At 27.0% G+C, this 10,064-nt stretch overlaps 1 protein-coding gene across 1 annotated transcript; it reads right to left on the bottom strand.

Annotated features, from left to right (window-relative positions):
* Nucleotides 1-621: 621 nt before the first annotated feature.
* Nucleotides 622-8,240, bottom strand: LOC100166207 (ATP-dependent DNA helicase DDX11). The gene is made up of 17 exons (XM_016805659.2): nt 7,911-8,240; nt 7,589-7,763; nt 7,220-7,471; nt 5,840-6,037; nt 4,837-5,000; nt 4,453-4,699; nt 4,241-4,393; nt 3,795-3,918; nt 3,574-3,728; nt 3,349-3,481; nt 3,044-3,251; nt 2,747-2,957; nt 2,522-2,671; nt 2,281-2,404; nt 2,068-2,198; nt 1,793-2,011; nt 622-835 (listed from the first exon to the last, which is right to left on the bottom strand). The coding sequence occupies exons 2-17, from the start codon at nt 7,757-7,759 to the stop codon at nt 803-805; spliced, it is 2,673 nt and encodes an 890-aa protein (XP_016661148.1). The 5' UTR covers nt 7,760-7,763; nt 7,911-8,240; the 3' UTR covers nt 622-802.
* Nucleotides 8,241-10,064: the final 1,824 nt, after the last annotated feature.

Here is a 10,064-nt window from a genome sequence, read left to right as displayed (position 1 = left end):
CATTATAGGTACCTACACATCGTATTGTTTTCTACTTACCATCAAGGTCATAATAACTAATAATTCGCGGCACTGTGAAGGTGTTACGAAATAGTGAACACGGACAAACCGACGCGATTGTAATACAATTTATAAAAAATAAAACATTGACATCAACCTGCGCCATATAACTGTTGATTGAAACAAAATATCTTATAATAATTCTTATCGATGTCCAATAGTGAAAAAAATAGCCGACTTTTACTGGGAGGAGCAGAAAAAAATGTTATACTTGGGCTGGTGTCCCACAACTATCAGTGTTGTTTCATTCCCAACCATCTGACATATTATACCAAAAATAAATAATACAAAAATTAAATAATAGTACCCATAAAACAAAATGTTTTCATAAAAAAGTAAAAACTTTATTATGTACTTAGGTAATGCAAATAATCAAACATTTTAATCAATATTTGTTCATAAATCATAAATAAAACTGAGTAACTGGTTGAATACAATTTTAGGGAAATACATTTTGCAATATTATTAAAATTTTTTGCTATAAACATTTTTTTCTCATACATTTTGAAAAGGTGATATTTTTACATGATTAATTAAATTTAAAAAAAAATAACACTAATATTTCATAAAATATTATATATAGTTCATAATATAAAACATTAATCACAACGAGTTAACAGTTAATTTTTTACCACTAAGTATGAAATGTATAAAATAGGTAGGTGATGGCAATTTTGATTAAAAATGAATTTTAAAATCTTCTTTTTGAAAAGCCTTGAAATTTGTTCATCATGTCAAATAATCATTTTTGTAATTTCTTCTTTCCCGCAAAAAACTAAAAATAAATAATGGCGGTCAATAAAATCTAATATGTAACGATTATGTGTACATGTTATATGTCCAATTTAAAACAAAGATAATCATTATTTTATTATTAATTATTTAATATTTTCAGATGAGTACAAATAACAATCAATCTTTGCTAATTTATAGTATGTTGATTTCTTAACAAATAAAATTGTCAACAAAAAAGTAAATAAATAACAATATAAAATTTGAACTTAAATTTAAAAGCAAATAATAAAAAGATAAAATAACATTCTTAAAATAATTTAAATAAATAGGTAATAAATAAAATAATCGGTTTTGTATTTAAAAATATGATTGTTCATTAACTATCAAAACCCAGTGGCGGATAAACAAGATATTGGATCGCCGAGTTTATGGATTTCTAGCGTTTGATTAAAACAACAGTCACTATCTAGTTTAATAATTCAATTTAATTATATTTTAATATAAATTAATAAACATACATTTTTTGGTCTGGATACGTATTTTTTTGTAAGATATTTGTTGTCATGGTTACATATTAACAAAAACATATTTATGATTCATAGATTTTCCTTGTAGAGGTGCAACGGTTTTTCTACTATTATTTGTGCTAATTTTTCATTATCATATAAAAATACCAAAAAAAAAAAATCATATAAATATAAATTGACGTTCTAACATTCATTACTGGCCCATATTTTAAGCAACCGCTTACCCCCCAAGATTTTGTAGGTAGCTCGCCAGCCAAATCTGGGTCTGTTAAAGCGTTTTCACTCAATACAATATGTACAAAATAATTATAAAAATGTTGATATAATCTTATCTGCTTTGTTTTGAATTAATTTTTGAACATTGTAGTGCATACAGCCAATCATTTCACACATTAGAAAATATTCCTAGTTGGCTAAATATAACAATTACCAAAAGTAAAAAATAAAAGTAGATTTCTACAAAAGAATACCTTATTTAACTGAGCAAATGCAGATCCAAACTTAGAATGTTCTTGTAAAGAAGGTTGCAACCATTTAGGAAGAGCATTGCGAACACTATCTCGTTGATAACGATGATCTAATAGCAATACTGCCGCATAATCTTGTTGATGACGCACAGAACGACCAATTGATTGATTTACAGCTTTCATACATAAATTTTCGTAATGCTGTTGCCCAGTGCCCAGACCCTAAATAATAATAACTATGTTTTTAACCAATCTAACTTTTAAAATTAAATTTATACCATGTGGCTATTAAGGTAGTTCATTTTCTGTTGCAATTCAAGTGACTTAATATTTGGATATGGAAGACCAATGACAATAACACAACGTCCCAAATCATCACTAAAATTTAAACCTTCACTTAACTTGCCACCTGTATAGTAATATAAATTATATACCTATTATCAAATGTATAATACGTATTTAATTTGTTTGAAAAAAAAAAATAGAATTACCAATAACACTAAATAACAATGCACCAGTTACTTTAGAATTTAAAACCGATGTTGTTGTAATAGCTTGAGAGTAATTCTTCAAAACTTCGTCAACTTGATTAGTTGACTTTGGTTCTCTAAACAACTTCAATTGTTGTAAAGCATTAAGTTATATTTTATATATTTTTAGATTTGAGATGTATTTAAATATAAAATCATTATGTGTGATAAAAAATAATTCATTATAGACAAGCATAATTACTTTTTTTCTTTCAGAAAGCCTATTAATAACCTTGTTTTTTTCTAAATATTGATAAACAAACTGTTCATAGTCGTAAGATGGAAAAAAACATACAATTCCAGCAGGAACTGTTCGGCAAATGTTTTCCAGTAATGAACCAATTTCGTTAAGCTATAACATATTTTGATTTTAAACAGTATACTAGTTAAACATTTTAAACTTTATAATATCAAAATACAATCGTACCATTTTAATTGAAGTTCTCTCTTGGTAAGAAAAATCAAATTGTTTTCCAGTTGGTCCAGAACACACAATCAATGGTAAGATATGATCAGGTGGTACAACATGGCCACAGCTAAAATGCATAATTCTATCAGAATTATCGCCATTGAAATTGAACAGCTGATCCTTAAACTCAGATATAGGTTCCATTGTTCCACCTGATACAATCACTGACCTAATGTTTAGAATATTTTATATAAATATATTTATAAACATAAATAAAATACAAAGTATTAGAGTACAAAGAATAGAACTATTTACCTAGCTTTATCGACAATTTCTTTAAAATGAACTGCAGGATTCAGAAGCAAAAATTTTAATACTCCTTTACTGACAAATGCTTGCGTAGTACTAATAATACGACCATCCTCACAGTAATTTGTTAGTGACTCTATAAATGCCATTACTGGTGTAAGAGGGTTGTTACTAATTATATCAGCAACTTGTGGGTCAATGTGTTTGTTTTCATCTTAAATAAATATTTATAAATATATAATATTAAATTAGCAATTTGATTGTAAATACGTGTTAATTATTTTAAACTGTTAGAATTTCTCTTTTCTAACCTTCTTTGAGTTCTTTGCCTTTGCTATTTTTCTTAGTTTCGATTTGTTTAAGAAAAGTCTGCAAATTGCTTAGTTTAGGTTTAGATGGTTGCAATGATACTGAAGGCATATATTTTTCAGAATAACCTCTAATCTTAAATGAAAATTATATAATATATATATTATTAATATCATATAAAAACTTAAGCATTTATACTACATATAAATATTAAGTAAACAAATTACTTTCTGACCAATTTTGCTTCTTTTAAAAAAATCAACAAGCATAAACATATTTAGATGATCAATTTCAGCTTGATGTACAAAACTTTCAAGCGTGTATACTTTTGAGTCGACTCCTTTTCGACTAGCTTCCGCATGACTAACACCAGGAGTACCACCTTCAATATATGAAAATTATCAAACATTATTAAAACAATGTAATAATATATTAATAGCTATATTACCAAGCATGTTAATGAGCTTTCCAATAACATAAATTAACTGATTCAAATGCAGCAAATTACTAGCACTAAACCTTAACTCAAACTTGTTCTTGTACTGTATCAACTGGCTATAACTATGAGTCAACTGAAATATAATAATTTAAAAATTATTAGAAAAACCGTATAATATGTTCCAAACTCAATAGAAAATTAGTAGAAGTAAAATATAAAAATAATAATTCTAATCATTATATTCAATATTAGAATACATCTTATTTAGTTATAATAACATGCACAAAACACAACATCTGCCACTGACTCTAACTATAAATATTTTTAGTTAATATATTTGAGAACAAAAATAAACATAAAGGTATATAACCATAGTTTAAGTGATAATACAAATAATTATATTATTAAATATGATTTAATATATATATATATTAAATCATATTTAAAAGATGTACCTGTTGACCATTTATTTGTGAACTGTGTATATGACCAATAGTATCTAGTAAATTATGAGCTTCATCAATAATGAATATATTGCCCTCAAGACGGATTCCACTTGCTTCTCTGGTACTTTTATGTAATAACGTATTATATGGTAAAGTTACAATCTATAAATATAAAATAAATAAACAATACATAATACTTATAAATTAATATATTTTAATACCTGGGCATATTTTACAGATTCTCTACTAGCATAATACGGACAAGCAGATATTTGGTCACCTCTATTTACTAATTCTTCCATGTCTCTTAATTCTATAGTAACTTCCTCGGCTAATGATTGAATTTTATCTTTATCGTTATATGGACATTTGCATATAGGTTCAGTTTTTTTTTTCTTAACTACTGAACCAACTGAAGACACTTTTGTAGGTTTTTGAGTAGGTTTAGGTTTTCCCATTTCTAAACATCTGTGTGCAAAAATGTCATATAAATCTTAAAGAAAGCAAAATAAAAAATGTAATGTAGAATTAAATTATTTATTTATTTATTAAAATAAAAGCTGAAAATATTTATTACTTAAGGATATACAAGTATTCAAAATTACCTTTCATTCATTAATGTAATATTTTTTAATTTTTTCACTGTTCTATTTATGCAATAGTTTTGACGAGACGCTAATGGTATAATACGAGATGTTGAATATGGACTTTTCTTGAGTTCAGCCACAAACTGTGACAATTGAGAATGCGTACGACTACAAAAATAAATCTATAAATTGAAAAATTAAATACATTAAACTCAAAATAATAATTAACCATAAATAAATGAATATTAACAGAAAATAAAACCAAGGAAAAAACAAATTAAAAAGCTCACTCCGCAAGTGGGCTAAATTCAATGCAATAAAAATTATAATACCATATATAATTTATATACTGTAACTACCGGACAATAAATAAATAAATATCAACAATTGTAACTATGTATTAATAACTAACAGACGGACGAACAGACACAACACTGATATAAAGGGTTCTAAACTTATGTTTTGAAGCCTAAAGACTAAAACCACAACAAAAAAAAAATGAACAGGAAAAAAGCATACAATTATTTTTGTTTGATTTTAGTTGACATTTTGTTCTAATTATTAAGACATATAAATTGAATTTAACAAATTGTCTGGTAAATAAAATTTGTATATAGGTACATATCAATATAAGTTAATAAAACTGTACTTTACTCAAACCTGTCAATATGTCAACATTTTTATCAATAGTTGGCAATAAAATGCAATTCATTGAAAGGGCTTTTTTTCCTAATTACCAAATAAATAGGTAAAATATGTACTGCTTAAAATATGTTTTTTTTCTAAAATTTAAAAATACTCTTAAAAGTTTTTCTTAAGATAAAATTGTATGCAATTAAATATTTCTTTTACAGTTTAAAACTTTTAAACGCTTTAAAATAAAACCAACCAGTTTTTAGAAGCATAAATATGGAAAAAGCCATTGAAGATGATTTAGAATGATTATAATATAGGATATTTACTAATTTTCTTAAACATTTTAATTAATTCATGAAATATTATATAAACTGGCAACATTTACTTTAACTCCTTCGTACTGAACTTTTTCCTCAGATATTTCTTCAAAATCATCTACAGATGACGATTGATCATATTCTTCAAGAACAAATTCACTTTCTTCATCAAACAAATCTTTGTTTTTTTCTATTTCAACGTCATTTTTTTGATTTAAAGTTTTAATTACCAACGACTTGACTTTATTTTTTTTAAACTCTTGTTCCTGAATAAATGATAAAACAAAATGTATTTATTAATTTAATACAAAATATGTATATTATTTATACAATATACCATATTATATTATGTTATATTAAAAATGATAATATGTGCTGTACATTTAAAAGGCAATATTGTAAACACAATCAACAACGCAAATGCGGAGATAGTTACCAGTACTTATCATCATTAAATTATAAATTAGCACCAGTAAGATTTACTGCTAACTATGCTACATAATATATAATTAGCATAAGAAAAATAAAGTTTTAACAAAATGTTTATTATATTTTTGTTTCTTAAAATAACCATCACAAGTAAGATAATGAAAAAAAAAAATTTATTATAACTTATAACTTTAAATTGTATACTGATGTTTATAAAAAATATATAATTCACTCTATTTGCTTATAATGTTATTGAATATTTCTTTTATTAATTAAGAAAATTATGGATTGTGGGCGTAGTTACTAGTTATATTGATCTATAATTTAGCATCATAAGATTTTTAATACTAAAAATTGCACCCTTGATTACAATAATATTTTATAGGTATATAATATGAATATATATTTTTATTCAATATTATTATATCTATATCATGGAATTTCATAGTAATAATTATGAAATTGCAATTAATAATTAATAATAAGCCATGGACATTTTAACTTTTGATGTAGGTATTTATTATAGGTAATATAGTGTATCCCATCTTGATAGAAATGATATCACATTGAATTTTGAAAAAGGTTTAATATATATTTTTAAAATATATTTCCCATACCTGTCTACAATATGGTATATTATAACGATCTAGTGTCACATTATTATTTTTAAGCTTGCAATTAAAACAATTGTTATCGTTTTTAGATACTATACTCCGGCCCACGAGAGTCCATATGTCAGAACGCGTCCGTCACTGCGCATCGGCACGTTGCCGAATAGTGGGAATGGCATCATGGTGGGAGAAAACAGACGTCACGTATTACTATATGAATGCGCGGTTTACGTATGGACTCTCGTGGGTCGGAGTATAAGTCTCTAAAAATATTAAGTTTTAAAATAGATTACAAACTATGGTAAATATTAAATTGTGATTTTTTGATACATAATTATTAGAAAAAGTGTTAAAATAATAATTGGCAATAACTCAAATAAATTCTTATAGTTAACACAAAATACCTACCTTTTTTATTTTTTCAATATTATTATTGAATTCTTCCAATGATTTAAGCATTTTATTTATTTCATATACTTTACGTTGTTGCTCCACTAATTTAGCTTGTCCAGCGATCCAATCATCATCATCATCATCATCATTAGTTTCCCCGTTTTTCATAGTTAGTGACTCGAGTGCCAGCTTAAGTTGATTCCATTCTCTATTTTCATGATCAAGTAACCAACGTACAGCCCCACATATAATACTTAATGTTTTACCCTGATAAAATATTTTAAAACCAATCACATTCATATAGATGAAAAATAAAAACAAATGTTTAAAAAACAAACACAGTGTGACTTGTGAAGATAAACAATACGTCAATACATGACTTACAGTTCCAGTAGGGCTTTCAAAAATTCCTAGTTTCCTGCCTTCTATAGCCGAATAAATTTCAGTCATGAAATCGTGTTGGATTCCATACGGAGTAAATGGGAATGGAAATGTAGAAGGAGTTTCAAGTTTTTCTTCTGTGATCAAGCATTTTAAATTGTCACCGTCCGGCATGTTGCTGAATTGAAAACAAAAACAATGATTACATATTCAGTTCACGAAATGTCGCATACCCGTTACAGAATTTTGAAAAAAACAGTTGGGTACTTGCTTTTAGCTATTATAAGTAACCTATTGTACTAAACACTGTTGTGCCTATACTCACGATTCGGCCGGTCTATTCTTTGGCCGCAATTAAAAAACGGACGACAAAGAACTGAACACAATGAACAAATCCTTTAAAGTGTATAATCGTTAACTGTTTGGAGGTTAAGCCAGACCGGCCAAGCTCCTGAGAGACTTTTCTAAGACCGTGCTCTTGAGCGTACGAACTACCGAATGTTCAAAGTTTCGAATTCGTTGACGATTCCGAATTTTCATTGTGTTATCTCTAATATTAATCCATTCTCGATCACGATTTTTGGCGCGAAATAGAAACTGCCGATCCTCGGCACTCGTCAGTAGCGGTAGATGCGTCATAAAGACGAAACGACAATACGTACACTGCAAGACCAAATCCAATATTGTTCTATTGTTTCACTGAACGAGGTATAGTATCGCTATTAGGGTGGAGGGGTTTGCGCGTAATCGGTGATTGAGGGGGGAGGGCTTACGGGGGCTTAACCCCCCCAAAATAAATAATTTGAAGATAGAGCCCCCCAAAAATATTAAACCAACAAAATCGTACTTTTGTACAGATGACTGATTTTTTATTATTATTATTAAATGCTCATATTTAATGAAAATTATCAGTAATTACAAATTTTAAATGAGAATACGGTTTAGGACATCTATGTAGCAACAAAAAAGTGGTGCTGCTCTCATATGCGAACTACAAATGCATGCGATCTACCTACAGTGGCGTATTTAGGAATTTTGATAGGGGGGGGGGGGTGAAATATATAATAATAGGTACAATCAATAAATACCAAGGCTGAGCATTAACGAGTTAAAAAGTTAAAGTTAAGTTAAAAAGTTAAGTTACTTTTAACTAAGTTACTTAACGAGTTACTTTTTTTTTAAGAAGTAACTTCTATCTTAACGAATTACTTTTTTTTTTAAGTAACTTATAACTTAACTCGTCAATTCATTTTATAATAACGTTAAATTATATACTTTTATAATTAATTTGATTATTAATATTTAGTTCATAGTTGGTAATAACAAAGTAAAATTTAAAAGTTTTACCATCACTTTGGAAAACTTTTAGGTAAAAAAATAAAATATACAAATAATTTAATTATTTTGTTGGATTTCATAATATATAAGTAGGTACTTACAACAAAATACATTTTTTTAAGATATAAAGACCTACATTATAATATTATGTTATTTGTAGATCTTTAACATGAGGTGTATAAATGGTGTAATTATAAGTTTTATATGAAAAAAAAAAAGTAAATTATTTTTAACTAAGTTAAGTTACTAATTTTTTCCAACTAACTTGTAACTTTAACAAGTTAAATAAAAAAAGAAAGTAACTTTTAACTTTAAACTTAACTTACATTTTTCCAAATTAACTTAACTTGACGAGTTAAAAAAAATAGTTAACTTGCCCAGCCTTGATAAATACTAATATAAAATACATTTTTAAAATCCCCTAACTTGTTGAGATTGGTGTGGATCAAGGTGAAATAAGAATTAACACAAATTGTTTAGTACCTAATAGCGTTTATTATAAATTCATATTAACGAAAATCCAGTGTTTAATACGATAAACAAAAAAAATTGCTTTATAATACAAACAAAATCCCGTTTTCTATTTTTTTGGATGCTCAGTTCATCGATAACCTTATTATATGGCATGATTATTGTATTGATCGGTGACGTGCAAATAAAGCCAACACATTAAGGGACCTTATTACAATATAGTTAAACTAATGTTAAACCGCGGAATTCGACTGGTAAAATCAGTTGGTTAAGCGTAACCGAGGCAGGGACTGGAACTTTGATGATTTTTACGGTTCCGGTTCCTATTCGGTTCCTAGTAAAACTAAAATTTTGGTTTCGATTCCCAGAAAAACTAACATTTAGGCTTCGGTTTCTTTTCGGTTCTTAAAAAAAAAAAAATTGTTACCTGATTTGGTTTTTTACTTATGTAAAAAAATGTGTCAAGTAAAAGTATCGGTTTCGGTAAGGTTCTGGTTTTTAAATTAATTTAAATAAGGCCATAAGGGTTTCGGTGAGGTTCCAGTCCCTGAACCGAGGTTTAAACTATGATTGTAAAATGGGCCCTAAGTGGCTAAGTCGGGTTATAATAAACAAAGTATATAATAATTACTATTTAATTTATAGTTATTATTCATATTAGATAGGAAAA

The sequence above is a fragment of the Acyrthosiphon pisum genome, chromosome X (assembly GCF_005508785.2).
Source record: "Acyrthosiphon pisum isolate AL4f chromosome X, pea_aphid_22Mar2018_4r6ur, whole genome shotgun sequence".
In the NCBI taxonomy this organism is placed as follows: domain Eukaryota; kingdom Metazoa; phylum Arthropoda; class Insecta; order Hemiptera; family Aphididae; genus Acyrthosiphon; species Acyrthosiphon pisum.
The sequence above is the reverse complement of the archived record's forward strand: the minus strand, read 5'-3'. Positions and strand labels throughout refer to the sequence as shown.

Bases quoted from the DNA above. Each gene is read 5' to 3' on its own strand.
- LOC100166207 (XM_016805659.2), bottom strand. From the start codon at position 7,759: ATGCCGGACGGTGACAATTTAAAATGCTTGATCACAGAAGAAAAACTT. The intron at 6,038-7,219 runs GTAGGTATTTTG...TCATTTATTCAG, and splicing joins ATATTGAAAAAATAAAAAAG to GAACAAGAGTTTAAAAAAAA. The intron at 5,001-5,839 runs GTAAATGTTGCC...TTCAATTTATAG, and splicing joins TTCAGTACGAAGGAGTTAAA to ATTTATTTTTGTAGTCGTAC.